The sequence below is a fragment of the Solanum dulcamara genome, chromosome 10 (genome assembly GCF_947179165.1).
Source record: "Solanum dulcamara chromosome 10, daSolDulc1.2, whole genome shotgun sequence".
Classification (NCBI taxonomy): Eukaryota; Viridiplantae; Streptophyta; class Magnoliopsida; order Solanales; family Solanaceae; genus Solanum; species Solanum dulcamara.
The window spans coordinates 28,667,918-28,685,820 of NC_077246.1; the positions used below are offsets into that span (position 1 = coordinate 28,667,918).

Sequence of the window (17,903 nt, forward strand, 5' to 3'; positions counted from 1 at the left end):
GCCAAAGTGGTAGTATGCCAATACAATAAAAGCAAAAAGATGGTGTCTTGTTAATCTAGATAAGGTGTGTCATTGAGAGCAGAACTTATCATTGGTCTAGTATGAAAACTGAAAAGCAGAAGAGGGGAAGCAGACTCCTAGGTTTTCTTGGTGCATTCTGCAAAGTCAAGTACCGAATACCAATTTAATCAGTATTGCTGTAGATGTTGGAGTAGGAGATGCCCATTATAATACCTTATGTTAATGCTGCAGTCAACTTTGTATCCTCTTGTTATTTATTCTTGTTATTATGTGATTCTTCTGTAATTTGACTGACTACTGTTGATAGACTAACCTGTGGTATTTCTATGCTCTTTTAGTTTTGGGGATGCATTATAGAGTGTGTGTTTAAACATGATGCTTTGCACTGACTAGATATTTGTTTGGGTCTTTGATGTTTGTAGATGTTGAGGGAAGCAATTTAATACTCTCTGCAAAACATTCTCTTGTGACCTCAGCTCAGCAACTTCCACGGGATGTTAATCAAGTCCATCTTAACTCTGTGCTGCATGTAAGAAACGTACTTCATAGTTTTTGAGTTTCTTTGATCCCTCCTTTCTAGGTAAGTCTGGCAACTGTATATAGTCCAATGGCAAGGAACTGAGGCACATTTTGTCTTTGTTTTTCTCCTTTTCTTGTGGGGGGTGGGCATGGTTCTTACAAACTGTGATTGTTCATGACCGTACAGATGACAACAAATAAAGCTTTTCTTTTGGAATGCTCAAAGCATTAGTAGTTGACGTTGGTTTATTGACCATGATATTACTTTCTGGTAATTCCATTTCTCCGGTAACTACAGCATATATTTTTTTTATCCAGGGCTATATTTGTAATATAATTGAAAGTGGTATCTTCATTCGCTACCTTGGGCGCTTGACTGGGTTTTCTCCAAGAAACAAGGTATATACTTCTTGCAGTAAATCTATTACCTTCACGATTGTCTCTTTTATTTGGACGAAGTGCACAATATGATCAATAAAAACTGCTGAGTTATCACCATTTTGTTTTCGTGAAGGCTACTGATGACAGAAGATCTAGTCTTTCTGAAGTTTACAAGATTGGACAGTCTGTTCGCACTAACGTTGTTCATGTAGGTCAACAGTTTGGTATAGTGAAGCTTTATTATGTTATGCTTTTGGGATTCCCAGTGAAATTTTGGTTCTTCCCTTCCCTCATCCAGGTCAGCAGTGAAACAAATCGAATTACAGTTTCTTTGAAGCAGTCTTTTTGCTCTTCAACGGATGCATCCTTCATTCAAGAATACTTCATTGTGGAGGAGAAGGTAATTACTGACCGTGAATCTATGTTGCAGAACAGCTCTGCTGATCTTTTGACTGGCAAATATTCCTGTTTGCTTGTCATACACAGTGATTTTATTGTCTCTTGCATATTTAATATTACTTCCTGGAATGTGCATCTGAATTTGGTAGGAAAAAAAACTATCAGAACATAGAACAAACATTTTGGAAATCTGTGAAAATTACTGTATGGGCCTTGTGTAGGCAGAAGTTCTGCCCTTATTTAGGGAGGTACTTTTTATCTGGTAGTGCTCTTGAAACTTCCTAATTCGCTGTAAATTCTTTTCAATCGGGTTAAATGGAATTCACTTTAAATCTTTTGCCCATAGCTGAGTTATGTTATATATAATTCAACTTTTCCCTAAATTTAGTTCAGGCTTTTTCCATTTGATTTATCTTCACCTACTTCTTGTTCTTGGTTGTGTTCATTTGGACTGGAAAGTAAAATATCATATGTTCTTTTGAATTGCCTGTTTTGACTACGAACTTTTGTAAGTACCATAGATCTCCATATTTGTAGGTTTTGACTTGAATGATTGAAGTCTGTTACGGTTTCTGCTCATCTGTTTTATCATTTAATTAACTTTTTCAACTTTTACGAGCGTGAATACCTGCCTTGGGTCCACAATAGATGGGCTTGTGTGTGCGTATTGTCTCCTGCTTACAGTGGAGAATGTGGGTAACCTGAAGCAAGATTCAAGATTATCCTGTGTGCTAAGGTCATGCATTGGAGTCTCTACTGTCATCATTGTTCCATGTCAGTAGAAATGTTTTTTTTTCATTAATAGGGTATCCCAAAAACACACTTGAAATAATAAGTAAGCAATGCCTATTTACAAGTTTCAAGCAATCAATGCTTAAAGAATCAGGTGATATTTTCTTTTGCTACTACAAATATGACATATGTTTACTGGACCTCTGTCCGCAATCAGATCTTTTCATATAAAAGGTGATGTGGGAGATACTCTTTTCTCTTACTATATCAGTTTGAATGGATCTTTGTTCATCTTTTTATGCTATCAGATTGCCAAGCTGCAGTCGGTGGACTCTGGAGGTTCCGATTTAAGATGGGTGGAACAATTTAATGTTGGTAGTACTGTGAAAGGAAAAGTTCATGAAATAAAGGAATTTGGTGTTGTAGTAAGCTTTCAGAAATATGATGACATCTTTGGTTTTATTTCCCACTATCAGTGTAAGTCCCTTTGAAACATTGAATAACCAGTTATTATTTGTTGCCTTGAGGTCTAATATTAAGTAAATGATTTTCTTTGCAGTAAGTGGAATCCCTGTGGAGACTGGCTCAAGTATTCGCATAGCAGTACTGGATGTTTCCAAGATAGAACGCCTGGTGGATCTGTCGTTGAAGCCAGCTTTTGTGAATAAATCAAAGAAAGAGACCACTAATAGTCAAGCCCAGAAGGTTATTCTTGAATTTGCTATTTCATTGTTCTGCTGTACCATTCATTCTCTCAGTTTTAATTGCTTCATTAAATAGCTATTTTGAAGAAAAAGTAAAAGCTTCTTTCTTTCATACTACTTATTTTATAACCGAGAGATCCCCAAGGGATAGTGCGCACGGTTAGAAATTTGGTGGATAATGGCTTGTACCTCTATCCTTTTCTACTTGCTACTTAGATATCAGGCTTTGGTTTGTGGCAGGGTTCAAGCCCGTGACAGGTGTCTAACCCACACATCACAAGCTGGTGGCGGTTTTTGTACTAATTCTTCCATGGAAAACTATTTAGTTTTTTCTGTAAATATTGTATCTTATTTTCTTGTTTTATCTTGCATCTATATTGGTTGCACAGCACTACTTTTTCTTTTTCATGTATTAAATTACTTTACCTTTTTAAACAGAAACGCAAAAGGGAAGCGCTAGGAGAATTGGAAGTAAATCAAACTGTAAATGCAGTGGTGGAGATTGTTAAAGAAAATTACTTGGTAAAGTCTTTTGGTTTTTTCCTTTTGGACTGTATTCTGTCTAACTTCGATCCATATTGTTAGGCATGCTTAACATTTTCAATTAACCAGGTTGTTTCACTGCCATCATATAATAACACTCTTGGATATGCATCACGAGCTGATTACAATACTCAAAATCTCCCTCCTAAATCATTTACCAATGGAGAAAGGTATAAGACCTGATAATTTCTAGGTTATTGAAAAAATAAAACCTGATAATTCCTATTCTATTTGTCTTTATTGTGTTATCATTTTCATTTCCTTTGGTTGTCTGGATGGAGAGGGAAATGATTATCGTTTCATTCATTGTGTGTTTTCACCATTTAGTGGTATTGCTTCTACTTGGGATTTATTGTACTTGAGTTGCAATGAAAGTTGTAAAGAAATGGATCTTGGACCTAACGCAACTCCTAAAGCTTGCTCAAGAGGTGACGATTGTCCAAGCCATATAAGGAGACCACCTATCCTATAAGAGTGCGATGTGGGACACTTTACACCTCCCCTAACGCCACGACAGGACATCGTGAGTGTGGGAAATTTTTAACATGGGGACAAACATCGGGAAATGAGAATTGGATGGGTCCTGCTCTGATATCATCTAAGGAAATGGATTTTGGGTCTAACTCAATCCAGAACGGTGAGAATTACACAAGCCATATAAAGAGACTGCCCATCCCATAAGAGGGATGTGGGACTCTTCAACAAAAGCGATGATTAGAAATTTTAACAGTAAAGCAAATGAGACGTGCATATTAGATCATGGGGGGTAAATGCTGTGACTTAAGCATCCACGGTGTGGCCTAGACGCTTATTGGTCAATGAAGTGGATTGAGAATTATGAGATCTCATGTTCAAATCCCAGAGGAAGTAAAAACATTTGGTGATTTTTTCCTATCTATCCAAACCTTGGTGGATAGAGTTACTAGATGTTGGTGGGTGGTAGCAAATACCCTGTGGAATTAATCGAAAATGTTGCGATTTTACATCACCATGAGCTAGGACCTTACAAGTATCACTAGACTTGGGAAGGAAGTAAAGTGAATCAGAAATTTCAGAGTAAAACTTGCTTCGACATGGTTGCATTTTATGCTTTGTGATACGCAAATGGCTGGATGAGGTAGCTATGATATAGATGAGTTGATATGATCGAAAGGGAAAAAGCATATTGAGGAATCTTGTAGTATGGTTTCAAGTGAAATAGGGAATAATCTATATATCAGCAATGCCAATTTTTCCCTGTAATAATCCTTAAGAAGTGGGAACTTGGTTAGATGGAATATAAGCTAATGTGAACATCCAATGTGCTTTTTCCATGGGTAGAAATGTAGGAGAAACCGTCTTTGTATGATGTGTGTGCATATGCCAGTCAGAAGATATAGCTAGTCGATACTTGAATGGAAGAATATAGAAGAGAAGGTTACCACGGAGTTTGAATCACTTTGGAAGAGGTCGATACTTGAATGGAAGAATATAGAAGAGAAGGCTACCACGGAGTTTGAATCACTTTGGAAGAGGGAAGTGAGGAGTGTACACATCTTTCTATCTAGTACTAGTATTTAATATAAGGAGATTTCGACCTCTAAGTCAAGGCTCAAGAAGTGTTAGTATAATGGGACATACCAAAATTAGACTGACTTATTTTGGGAACTAGTTGCGTAAGGGGGAAAATGGTCTACCGCTACAAGTTTCTAAGCCAGAGCAAGACTAATTTCCTTTCCATATTGCTGTAGAGGAATGTACTCATTCTTACTTCATTGATGTACTTTCCATTTCCAGCTTCATGCTACTGTGCTTTCTATTTTATGGATAGCTAAAGTTGGTCATTTTTATTTGATGCTTGCTTTGTGGTTTCTATTTTGTAATTCAGTTTTCTTCAATGTAGTGTCATTGCCGCTGTTATGGCCCTTCCTTCTCCTTCAACAAGTGGGAGATTGCTGCTGCTGCTCAAGTCTATCAGTGAAGCTATTGAAACGTCAAATTCCAAGAGGGCTAAAAGGAAATCTAGTTATAATGTCGGATCGCTGGTTCAGGCAGAGGTATGGCTATCTTTTTTTGCTAATAGTTACTCTTCTGCATGAAGGATTCAGATCAAATTAGCCAGGGACTATATTTTATCTTTTCTATTAACTGCAGATTACTGAAATAAGGCCATTTGAACTGAGACTAAAATTTGGTTCCAGTTTCCATGGGAGGATGCACATAACAGAGGTAAGCAATTACTTGAAGACTTCTTCTCAAATGATTATGTAATGATACAATGAGTTCCCCTCTCGACCCTTGAGTTCCTTTCGCAATAGAAAAAGAAAGTATACCTGATGATAGAAATCCTTGCCTTCTTGAAAGAAAAAAAGAAAAAAGAACAGTAGAAAAAGATAAATGTAACTTAATTTTGTGTGCCTTAACTTGTGTCTTTCAATTCTTGATGAATAGGCATCAGATGAAAATTATGCTGAAGCTCCATTTAGTAACTTCAGATTTGGGCAGACTCTTACTGCAAGGATCATTTCAAAGCTCAATATGTCAGAAAGTGTTAAGAGAGGCTATCAGTGGGAGCTATCCATTAAACCATCCACACTTGCAGGTGAAATGATAACATGGCTAAGTATGGATGAGACCTTTTTTGTTTTTGCCGACTAGTACCTCGTATGAATTCCCTTCACTTGTGTGGCTTCTACCTCATCCACTTTGACCATATTTGCTGTTGTTAGATCAAATGCCACCCCCTGTAAAGCCCTGTAGATTGTCTGAGTTTACTTTTGGCTGCGAAACTCCAGATGGTATCTTGAGAGAGTGCAATAAACTGAAATTTGTATTGTGTGATATATAACTAGAAGGTTTGCTGCCTTATATTTGTCTCTTTGCAAGCCCCACAAACCTCTGACATGTAATAGGCCAATATTTTACCCAATCCATATGTCTTTGCATGCTTATTTTATGTTTACCAACACCAAAAGATCTTGTGATTCTGTTCCTTTGTATTTTTTTTTTTTGGGAACAGACCCTACACGAGGCTCCCACCTCTCGTGCACAGTCAGGGGTTGAGCAACACCCCCAAGCCTTAACATAAATAACAAAAGTAAAATTACAAGGAGGGGGACATAAACCTTACCTCCGATCCTATGGTGGTTCATAAGTCAGCTAACCTATTAAGGTCGGCTAATTCATCCCCGAAACAAAAAAGGGCTAACTATAACTAGAAAGCAGTAAACCTATGAGAGGACTCCTCCCGGTACAATTCGACTAATAAAGCATAAACGAGGGAGACTCTCCCCTTCCATGAGAAAACAAGAAAGTAACCTACACTAGTCCTATTCAACTATGCTACGTACCATACATAGCTAAATTGAAAGAAGAACAAGTATATGAACCTTCTATCTCGCATGGGGTGGGAAAATTCTTTTCATCTTTGCCCTTTTAGTCTTGTCATACCAGGTAAGTCCCAATGGAAGGTTGCATCCACTTCAGGATTGAGCATATATCAACTAAGGAGGATGAAGGTAGCGTAAGTATATTGAGTTGTAGCAACCAGCATCCTTGGAGTTGTTGAGGAAGGCCTTGAAAAAGCTTATTGCCTGCTGCAAATTGAAGATGTAGTAGCTTTGCTTGTGGCTGTTCCTTTGTATTTACAGGATATGTCAGGGTATTCTCTGATTGGTTTATTTTTTCCCAGTGTTATATATTTGTGGTTCGCATATATATATTTATGATGCTGAGAACTCTTAAATTTTAATCAATAAATCACATTGGTTGTTTCCATGAGTTTATGGCTACACATCTTCACTTTCTAAGCTTGATAATCTTGTCTTTCTTCTATGAGTTCCACTGGATATGGTCAGAATGGATGCAGAAAATGTTTATCTCGTTCAAAGAAATAAATACCAAAATAAATCTTATGCACTAGGGTGGTTACGATATTCAGTTTAACATTCGTTATATAGACATGATTCAATCATGTTCAAGTGATGCAAGTCTGCTTTTATTTTTGAAGGTATCCCTTTTGACTATGGTTGTTCTGCTTTTGTGTCCAGGATCTGATGAAATTGAACCCGTTGAAAAATTGAGTTATTCAACTGGCCAGCTCGTTTCTGGCTTTGTGTACAAAGTTGACAATGAATGGGCTTGGCTAACGATATCTCGAGATGTTAAGGCCCAGCTTTACATCTTAAATAGCTCAAGTGAGCCTAGTGAGCTACATGAATTTCAGGAAAGGTTTTCTGTCGGCAGGGCCTTCTCTGGTTATGTTTTACATTGTAATAAGGAGAAAAAGTTAGTGCGCTTACTTTCGCATCCACTGTTGGTTGACCCAGAAAGACCTGTTCTTCAAGGAGATTGTCCCACGGATCATTCAAGTGAAAGAATGTCATTTCATATTCGTGAAGGCAATGTTTTGGGTGGCAGGATTTCTAAAATCCTTCCAGGTGTTGGTGGATTGCTTGTTCAGATTGATCCTCACCTATATGGTAAGGTTCATTTCACTGAACTGACGGATCCAGGGGTAGCCGATCCTCTGTCTGGATATCATGAAGGACAATTTGTAAAGTGCAAAGTGCTGGAGATTGCTCATCCAGGCAAGGGAACTGTTCATATTGACCTCTCGCTGCGGTCTATTCCACACAGAACCCAGAAGCTGAAACTCTCTGCACTCAATGACACAGTGTAAGTTCCAGATCCCTTGCACTTGAATTTTCTGACTCATCTTAAGATGTCTACAAGTATGCTCTCGTCCTCTTACATTATATCTTCAAGGTCAACATACATGAACTTCATGAGACTGGATGCATTTATAATCTTCATTGGTAATAGATTTCTTATCATGCTACAAAAATAATACATGCTACAAATGTTTTATTTTTTAAATATGATGGTACTTCTAGCCGATACAAAATAGTTGTTGCATGAGCCTTTTGGGCAATTTCTGGAGAGTTCTCTTCAATGAATTCTAAGGTCAATATATGCTATGCGCTTGATACCAATGATGACTTCTGTTATCCAAAGTGCATTGGACCATTTTACGTTTTCACTATCCTCCTTGCATACCTGAGGGAGTCAAATTCGCTGACTAAGCGGGACAATAGAGGTTCTGTTCAATTAATTTAAAGGCTGATGTGTGCTATGCACTTGATTCCAGTTATGACTTAGGTTATTCAAAGTGCATTGGACCTTCTTCTGTATTCATGATCCTCCTCGCTGCAGCCCCAAGTAGGGGTGGACATTTGGTTTTATCAAACTTTGGTTCGGTTCTTCGGTTTTCAATTTTGAAAAAGTGTGCACCGAACACCGAACCTAATTAGTCTAATTCGGTTTGGTTTGTTTTTTTCAATTTCGATTTGGTTTGGTTCGGTGTTTCTAAAACGGTTTTTCGGTGTGAATGAAAAAAGAAAATGAGGACCAAATCAAAGTATAAGACACTTAAAAACTTAAAACCATGTTAAGTGATGATGTGTCTCACCATGGAACACTTATTGTGCTGAAAAGGCCATATTTGTCTTTGTCAAGAACATTGTGCCTCCGACTACTACTCGAGGAAATCTGAGATGAAGACGGGTTCCTTTACATGACGTACATCGGCAAAAATACGTTTGGGTTCCTCTTGGGAATTAATATTTGAAGTTAACTATCTAAATTGTAAATCTACTGCAACTTTGATTTGTTTATGGATGGTTTAACTGCTAGTTGACTTTTGTTTTTTGGGTAAGGAAATACCCATATATATATATAGTATGTATGTATTTTTTTTAAATAAATATTATTCAATAAAAGTTCGGTTATTCGGTGCACCGAAGTACTGAGACCCTCCCAATGAACTGAAGAACTGAACTTTTGAGAAAAAACACCGAAACTGAACTGAAAAACCGAAGAACCGAATTAGTTTGGTTTGGTTCCGTGTTTTGGTTTTCCGGTATTTATGCCTACCCCTACCCAAGGGAGTTAATATAGATGATCAGGCCAAAATGTCCGTTATAGTTGTCTCATAATATATTAGGTAAATTGGTTATAGAATTGGCTAAGTTGTATTACTTTGGAATCTTACTCAGTACTAGAGTACTAGAGGAGGGTGGACGGGCTATTTCCCTTGTTTGGCTTAGGAAATAAAAGATGAGGGAACGTAAAGGTGAAGCCCTTCCACATAACCGTTTCCGTCTCTCTATACCAAAATAAACAATTTAGATGTCTTTCCAACTGCACCAAACAATTGAATGAGAAGGTTGTTGCTTGTACTAAAGGAAGTATTCAGTGACTCATTGAGGCTATCTAACAATTATTTCAATGTGGATATATAGGGTGTTGGCACCCATATTATTTGCATTCTTCTTTCTGTTTCTTAATTGATTATTTTTTCATTTTCTTTGTTAATTTTTTATTCAGGAATTTTCCTGTATTGGTGGAGAAGATTGAGGATCTTCACCCAAATATGATGGTGCAGGTACAACATGATTTAGATGTTTCTGTTTCTCTTGCAAGCTGCATTAATATTCAGTCATGCTTTTTCTGTGGTTTTCTTACCTTTAAGCCTATAATACCCTTCTGCTTGTTCTTCATTCCCCCTCCCTGCAAAAGATAATGCACAACAGTGATGTATGCCAAACTCTGATTGATGTCCATAAGTTAATTTTGATGTATCTGGTATTGAATCTTATGTAATATTTGTCTAATTGGAAATTAAAAGATTGAAGGGGTTCCCTTCCTAGAGGTGGAGAAAATCATACGACTCCCTTCCTCCCTCGAACAAAATGAAGTGATCTTCCTAATATCTCATGGACATCTAACTATTAATTAACCACTCTCTCCTTACAGATGATATTCTGTCCTACTCAATTCTTTTCAACTTGCCCAAAATCCCATGATGAGGATAATATCCTTTGCTGCTCATCCAACATTTACTTTTCTTGAAGTATCATCTTTGTATAAATCCTTCACTATAAGTGGCATATACCAACTGATACCCTACATATTCAAACATCAGATTTCATAGCGAGAAGAAGCTAGCATTTAACAGCTAATGCCCCCCCCCCCCCCCCCCCAAAAAAAAAAAAAAATACAAAACAAAACCATTTAGATATCTTTTAAACTTCAAGTCTCTCCCCAATGAATTGACCTCAGCCCACCACGGGTTCCCAATAGAATATCTTTCCTAATATCAACTTACGTGTTCTGAGTTCATCCCACAGTTCCATCACATATCTCCATTGTCCTGTCCCTCATAAACTGTTTACCCCCTTGTACACCATGTCCCTTTTTCATCCTCATACTCGTCTCTAGCTAACCTTTCTCCATATGGCTGTCACTTACAATATCAAAGCAAAATTATCAAGTGCCACTTCGCTGTTCGATTGATCTCTTCTGGTACTGCGGCTTTCTTAAAAGAGATGCATCATCTAAAGTGACAAGATTGAAATGTGTAATTCAATATTTATCAATGCTAATAACACTGCCTTCAGGTACATCCTGTCCACTATTATCAAAATTTTGAAGTAACTAATTCTGTTTCATCACGTGTATAATTGTTCTTGTTTTTTTCCATTCTGCTTTCTGCTGGAATGTTGAGTGACCTTTCATCTGAAACTTCTTTCACACTTTCTCAAGTCTGAACTTTTTTATGCCAGCAACTGCCTCTTGTATTTTATATGTAAAATAAATGGATGTGGACTGAGGTTTTAACAAACTCATTATTCTGTGTGTGTGTGTGTGTGTATCCTCATTCAGTCAGAAGTAGCTGTTGTAGTAATCACTATAGACATCATAGGGAATTCAAATGAAATCTTTCATCATCCTTCATTATATATGCATAAAAAATTCTTGTTTATTCATCCTTCTTCATTAAAATCGTTCATCATATAGGATATGAATTGATTTCTCAGTTATCAAAGAAAACAAAAAAAACATGATATAAACTGATTGTATACTCAAACTCATTGTTAAAATCATTTTAGCATTTTAGTCTTTCTATGTTACTGCATCTGCAATTATGATGGATTTCCTTCTTCTGCCAGTTAAAAGTGTAATATTGGGGTTGCTTTTCATTTTTTATTTGTAGGCATATGTGAAAAATGTAACACCGAAAGGATGTTTCGTAATGCTTTCGCGCAAAGTTGATGCAAAAGTTCTCCTGTCAAACTTGTCTGATGGCTATGTGGAAAATCCAGAGAAAGAATTCCCTGTTGGGAAACTTGTCATTGGAAAGTAAGTTTTCTCTGTATGATTAAATTATTTGATTGCCTCAATCCTCATGTTCTCATATACTAAGTTCCTATACTACAGGGTGGTCTCTGTGGAGCCATTGTCTAAGCGAGTTGAAATCACTCTAAGGACATCAAGTGCAGTTGGTGCTCCCAAGTCTGATAAAGATGCTCTAAGTAATTTGACTGTTGGGGATATCATATCTGGCAGAGTCAAGCGAGTTGAACCATATGGTTTGTTTATCACAGTTGATCACACAAACTTGGTAAGTAACAGGTCACTTCAGTAGTTTTGACTTGGTAATATATTATGACCTAAGCGACCACATTATTACTTTTGAAACATGGATCTAACTCACTTCATTATTAATAAATCAGTCTACTACTTTTTATGTTATTGTAATTTCATCAGCTGTAATGAATTTCTTGACTCTTTACTGACAAGTGTATCTTTTTCCTGCTTTGTATTTTTATCAACTATAAGAAAGTTCTCTATTCTTTAAGAACGTTCTGATACTAGTCATGAATGTATTTTTTCATCAGTTTGCAATATTGATGAGCTATAGTTCCTAGCAGAAAGCTTGTGCTTTACATGTATGCTGATGATTCCAGCTTCAATTTCTAGGTTGGGTTGTGCCATGTTTCAGAAATCTCTGACAATCATGTGGACAATATTGACTCTAGACACAAAGCTGGGGATAGAGTGACGGCAAAGATTTTGAAGGTAAATGCTTGTTCTGTATGACACTCCAGTTTGGTAGTGTAGACAAATATTTTGGAATACATGAAATTTTATCATGCCAAAGGGAAAAGGGTGATTAATGTAAAATAATTTTATTTATATGCTTTGTTTGTTATTCTTGTATATTTTCTATTCTTTATTTGTCTCCTGGTTTGGACAATAATAACATTGTTAAACCATGTTATTTTTAACAAAAAATGTGAATATTACTATTAACAGAAACAGCCACATATAAACTAAGAGCATCCAACCTTATCACCCTCTTCTAAGAAGGATGTAATGAGGAATGGCCTCAGAAGAACCAACAGCTAACTGCAGAAATTTCTGCCAAAAACTTCTACATCTATTTGCTCTTTCTGCATCTTTATACATTTCTATCCTCTCTAAAATTTCTCGTGTAATTTGCCCCACTGCGTCTGTATGTAGTATCTGTACACCTTTGAACTGTTTCCAGTTCCTTGCTTTCCTGATGTAATACACCATAGCTCCCCATAGAGCAGCCACAACTTCTTTCTTAAACTTATTCCAGTGTTTCATTCTAATCACCTCCAGTGTAGTCTTCAATTTTCTTGCAGGAAGTGAGATGTTGGACCAATGTATAAGTTCACCTCTCACCATTGCAGCATAATCACAATCTTCAAACAAGTGTTTGCTTGTCTCCATCACTGATGCTTGACATAGGCAGCAGTTAGCGTCTTATAAGTGCATATTCATATTGAGCTGTCTTTCCTTGGTGAGCAGTTTGTTTTGTACTGCTAACCACATGATGAATCTCTGCCCAGGCAATTAAGCATAATTCCATACTAATTCAGCTACATCTAACCTAGCTTGGTTGCCTATCAGAGCTAGATAGCTACTTGTGATTGAATAGTGTCCATTACCAGTAAGGATGTATTGTTCTTGTGCGTACCAGTGTTGCATCATGTTCTTCAAAGAGTTGATTTTCCTCCAATATCAACTACTATCTGTTGGTGCTCTATGGGTCCAAATTGTGTCTGCTTTGATGTTTATCCCATGCACCCATTTCATCCATAATGGCTCCTTTTTCACAGTTAATTGCCACAAAAGCGTGCCTACAGAGGCCACATTCCAATTCCCACATGCTTTGATATTCAATCCACCCTGCCTCTTTGGGAAGCATTACTTTATCCCGGGATACCAATGATACTTGCCTTTGTTCCTCAGTGCCTCCCCATAGGTATTCTCTACATTTATTGTCCACCTCCTTCACTATGTTAGACCATGTTATATACGTGAATTCTAAAAGTGGGTACTTGATTTTCACATGTCAAATTATTTTATCACCCTTCCTTTTGATTCATTACAAGTGCTAATCTAGGTCATCCAGAATTGCATGAGTGATGACTATGACTGTATAGCTCGTGTGTCATTTCTGCCATCTCGGTCTGTTACATTCAAACTCATTTTTTTCAACCTTTTGTCAGGTGGATAAGGAAAGACATCGAATTTCACTAGGGATGAAGAATTCATATTTTAATGATGCGACAAGTGCTGAGACAGATACAAGGCCGAGTTCTGGTTGTGCAGTGAATGGAGATGCTCGTATTGAATCAACTTCCTCACTCAAGAGTAGCTCTCAAGGACGGGAGGATCTTGATGGTGAATCTGTTGATGGGAAGGACCTGTTCCTTGCTGAAGTTGAATCTCGGGCATCCATACCAGCACTGGAGGTCCCACTTGATGATACAGAAAATTTGGATATGAGTGATGTAGTTAATCAAGACTCAGGTGATGCTACCGATTTCGGTACTTCAGAGGAGAAGAACCAGAAACATGCAGCAAAAAAAGCTAAAAGATTGAGGTACTCTTTGAATCATTTATCTTTCTTTCTTGCTTGTTCTTCCGGTGTACTAATTCATAGAGAGCAATGTTTTTTTATATTATAACTGTCTTCATGTGATACAATCTTTTTAAGCAGGGAACAAGAAATTAGAGCTGCTGAGGACAGATTACTGGAAAAAGATATTCCCAGAGATGAAGATGAGTTTGAGAAATTAGTTAGAAGTTCCCCCAATAGCAGTTTTGTCTGGATAAAATACATGGCATTCGTGCTTTCTTTGGCTGATGTTGAGAAGGCACGATCAATTGCAGAACGGTAAATCTTTTTGAAGTTATACTTTCTTCATCTAAAACAAACCGCGAATACTATTTCTGGCAAATGAAGAGATTAAACAAGCAAACATCTTGATAGTATAAGGATGTAGTTGTAATTTTATCCTTAGAATAAACCTTTGGTCATATAGGTATTTAAGCTTTTGGATGTGAGCTGTTATTTTTATTGTTGCTCTTCTAAACTATTTATGCTCCTTGTGAAAGGAAAAAATGTCTGCTTCTTGTGATTAGAACTTCAATGTGATAGAACAGTCAATATATTAACGGGACTGTAAGCTTATAATGGCCTGTTTACTTCGTCAAACTGCCAAGCATGAACAGGTTTTTTTATTGACAGGTAAGTAATGCTTATTGATTGAAAAATAAAGAAGAGAAAAATCTAGCACTCAGTTGGTTCTAGTACATTTACATAGTCAGAACCCTCCTACAAATAAAAACTAAAAGAAGGGGTTCCTTTTGTCAGTTCCTATCTTTGTAGTGAGTTGATGAATCAATCAAGCTATTTTTCATCTTTGACATCCTGAATATTACACAAAAAAAGTCAAAAGCCATAAGCATCTAAACTTGATCTTCTGTATCGAATCTGCTTTTCCTTCAAAACATCTTGCATTTCTTTCCTTCCATAATATCCAACAAACACAAGCTTGTACAGTTTTCCAAATCTTTCTCGTAGCTTCCTTAATCCTTCAACGCCTCAGATGTTCTGGAGATCCCTCACGATATGATGCATGTTAAAAGACATCTTGAACAGGTTAATAATGAGTGACCAGATCTGACTTGCCACAGGACAGTGAAGGAATAAATGGCTGCAGTTTCTTCATCATGGTTACACATAAAGAACCTGTTGCATAACTTTGTTGAATAGTAGAGCTCCACTCCAGTGAAGCAAGACTGAATCCGGAGAGTTCGATTGAACCTGAATCATTTGCTGAAGCCTCCAATCATTTTTGCTGGAGAGATGCTATACAAGAAGAAATCAATGCCCAATGAAAACCCTCAATCTCTGTAGTTTGTTTTGAGTCAGGCACACCTCATGAGCAACCAACCACATAAAACAGCTAACTTTGTATGGGCCCCTGGACTTCCACTATTGTTTCCATGACCAACTAATAGGGTTGCCCCTCTCACTGTCAATCTAACGATCAGATTTTGGCTATACTATCTTGGGCAGGTGTGCCATCACATTTAAGTGCCTCAGAAGATATTTGTGATCTATATGGCTTTTAAGTATAACACTTTTGCTGCCAAGAGTTCCTTGCATGGAATAATTAAATGAATCACATGAGGTGCAAAGTCGAATGCACACCTCATACTTGGCCATGTGGGAGTGCTGATTTTTTTGCTCTTTGTTGTGCATTAGTGTTCTTAGGTACTGTAAGTTGTAAATGTGATAGAAAATTATGTATGACCTGTTAATTGTGTCTTGATTATTTTCTCAAGGGCTTTGAGGACAATAAATGTGCGAGAAGAGTTGGAAAAGCTGAATGTTTGGGTTGCCTACTTCAATTTAGAAAACGAGTATGGAAATGCCCCAGAGGTACAGCAAAACATTGATATAGAGCCATTTTTTTTATGCTTGTTATATTTCACTTTTCAATAACAATATTTGGTTCTGAATCCCATATTATTGATTACGATCCAGGAAGCTGTTGCAAAAGTATTCCAAAGAGCGTTGCAGTATTGTGATCCCAAAAAAGTTCATTTGGCCTTGTTAGGAATGTATGAGAGGACTGAGCAACACAAACTCACAGATGAACTTCTTAACAAGATGGTTAAGAAGTTCAAGCATTCGTGCAAGGTACTGACACCTAAGAGTGGTTTTGGAAATACTTTGGCTTATACCTATTTAACTATTGCTAACACTCTTTGTCCTTTTTGCATTTAGGTTTGGCTTAGGCGGGTTCAGTGGCTGTTGAAACAAAACCAAGATGGAGTCCAGTCAGTGGTGAATCGTGCTTTGCTAAGTCTTCCTCCACACAAACATATTAACTTTATTACACAGACATCTATTCTAGAGTTCAAGTGTGGAGTTCCTGACAGGGGCCGCTCCTTGTTTGAGAAGATGCTTCGTGAGTATCCGAAGAGAACTGATCTGTGGAGCGTATATCTTGATCAGGTAATGTTTTAAACTGCACTTCATGTGTGTGTGAAGAAAATCTTTTTTAGTGTACATGACACAAAACTAAACCAAATGAACAGGAGATTCGACTGGGAGATGCAGATGTGATCCGTGCCTTATTTGAAAGGGCAATTACTCTCAGCCTTCCACCCAAAAAGATGAAGGTGATTATTATATTTTAAGACCCTGGAATATTCTTTAAGATGTTTCTTTCAATTGGTTTTCTTCTTTTAATTTGGTGGTGCCCTATCCCTTTCTAATATTTTGTGATGTCTGGAGTGCAGTTCCTCTTTAAGAAGTATCTTGAGTACGAAAAGATGCTTGGTGATGATGAACGAATGGAGGCTGTGAAAAGGAAAGCAATGGAATACGTTGAGAGCAGTCTTGCTTGAATTAAATCCAGAAGTCATGGAGCTACTCTTGGCATGGTTCTTGAGTCCTTCATAGTATGTATTGTGTCCAATTCAGATATTGCCTTGAGGTTGAATCTGTCTGCTGTTGGGACGTACAAACACTAACTGTGGCTACAATATATTGAAAGTAACGTCCTCAGCACTATAACCAGTCTCTTGTTGGATGAAAGTTGAGTGATTGAAATAGAGCAGTTATAGGAGATTGAAATGCGAGTTTTGAAACATGCTAGAGAGAAGAGAAGCATGCAGATTTCCGACAAGTCGCTTCAATTTTGTAGCTTATGTAAAAGACTAATTTTTTGGTGAAATTGCGGTGTAAAGAGAATCTCAGTTTTATGCAAGAGAGATCATATTGTGTAGGCGTTTGTGTATGAATATGAATTTTAGTATTTGATAAGGAATTCTATTGATGCTATAAATTTTCTTGCGTTGGTAGGTGATCTCCTCGCTCTTTCCCGTTCCTACAAGTGAAAAAGTTGACAAGATTCTTGGTTTCCAGCCAGAGAAGTAGGAATGTTCTTTTTCTGTATATTATTATATATATCAAGTCTTGAAATGGCAATTAACTATTATATGTCCTTTTGATTGATGTCTTGGTAAAAAGAGGGACATTTGCGGGAATCTATATATAATGTAAAGCTAGATAAAAGAAAAGTGATGTGACACCTCTCTTAGGTCAAGGATCTTGAGGTGTTGTTGAGGAACTGAGGGACCTTCTCGAGTACAGGATATGTAATTGAGAGAAGACTAGTAAGAGTGAACGGATGTCACACTTTGACCAAGCTTCGAAAAACTTTGAGATCACTAAGTTTCTTGAGAATTGAGGGGTCAAGAGCCTAATTAAGTCTCCTCACCATACCTTCTTGATACCTTGGAACTAGATGTGGTCACCTTTCTGATCTAACACCACAAGCGATGATCAGGGATCACTCTCAATAAGACAAAAAAGAAAAAAAAGAATCTTCCTAAGAAGAAGCTAGACGATTTTTGGAAGCATCCTTGACTTTGTTGTTCACATTA

General features: G+C 37.3%; 1 protein-coding gene and 1 non-coding gene across 2 annotated transcripts in view; one reads left to right on the forward strand and one right to left on the reverse strand.

Annotated features, from left to right (window-relative positions):
• LOC129871398 (rRNA biogenesis protein RRP5) overlaps positions 1–17,302 on the forward strand; it is a 46,658-nt gene extending 29,356 nt beyond the window's left edge. Inside the window, exons 18-40 of the mRNA XM_055946305.1 lie at positions 444–550; positions 859–939; positions 1,055–1,129; positions 1,220–1,321; positions 2,361–2,529; positions 2,612–2,757; positions 3,195–3,278; positions 3,369–3,469; positions 5,182–5,335; positions 5,433–5,507; positions 5,730–5,880; positions 7,328–7,955; positions 9,666–9,723; positions 11,335–11,480; positions 11,559–11,742; positions 12,102–12,200; positions 13,664–14,040; positions 14,158–14,334; positions 15,792–15,888; positions 15,994–16,149; positions 16,237–16,467; positions 16,551–16,634; positions 16,755–17,302. Coding sequence (XP_055802280.1) covers positions 444–550; positions 859–939; positions 1,055–1,129; positions 1,220–1,321; positions 2,361–2,529; positions 2,612–2,757; positions 3,195–3,278; positions 3,369–3,469; positions 5,182–5,335; positions 5,433–5,507; positions 5,730–5,880; positions 7,328–7,955; positions 9,666–9,723; positions 11,335–11,480; positions 11,559–11,742; positions 12,102–12,200; positions 13,664–14,040; positions 14,158–14,334; positions 15,792–15,888; positions 15,994–16,149; positions 16,237–16,467; positions 16,551–16,634; positions 16,755–16,862 — 3,590 coding nt within the window. The 3' untranslated portion in view covers positions 16,863–17,302. The remainder of the gene's footprint in view (positions 1–443; positions 551–858; positions 940–1,054; positions 1,130–1,219; positions 1,322–2,360; positions 2,530–2,611; positions 2,758–3,194; positions 3,279–3,368; positions 3,470–5,181; positions 5,336–5,432; positions 5,508–5,729; positions 5,881–7,327; positions 7,956–9,665; positions 9,724–11,334; positions 11,481–11,558; positions 11,743–12,101; positions 12,201–13,663; positions 14,041–14,157; positions 14,335–15,791; positions 15,889–15,993; positions 16,150–16,236; positions 16,468–16,550; positions 16,635–16,754) is intronic.
• On the reverse strand, positions 10,999–11,075 carry LOC129871852 (small nucleolar RNA R12). Its single transcript, XR_008762322.1, has one exon. It is a non-coding gene; the product is annotated as a small nucleolar RNA R12 (small nucleolar RNA).
• Positions 17,303–17,903: the final 601 nt, after the last annotated feature.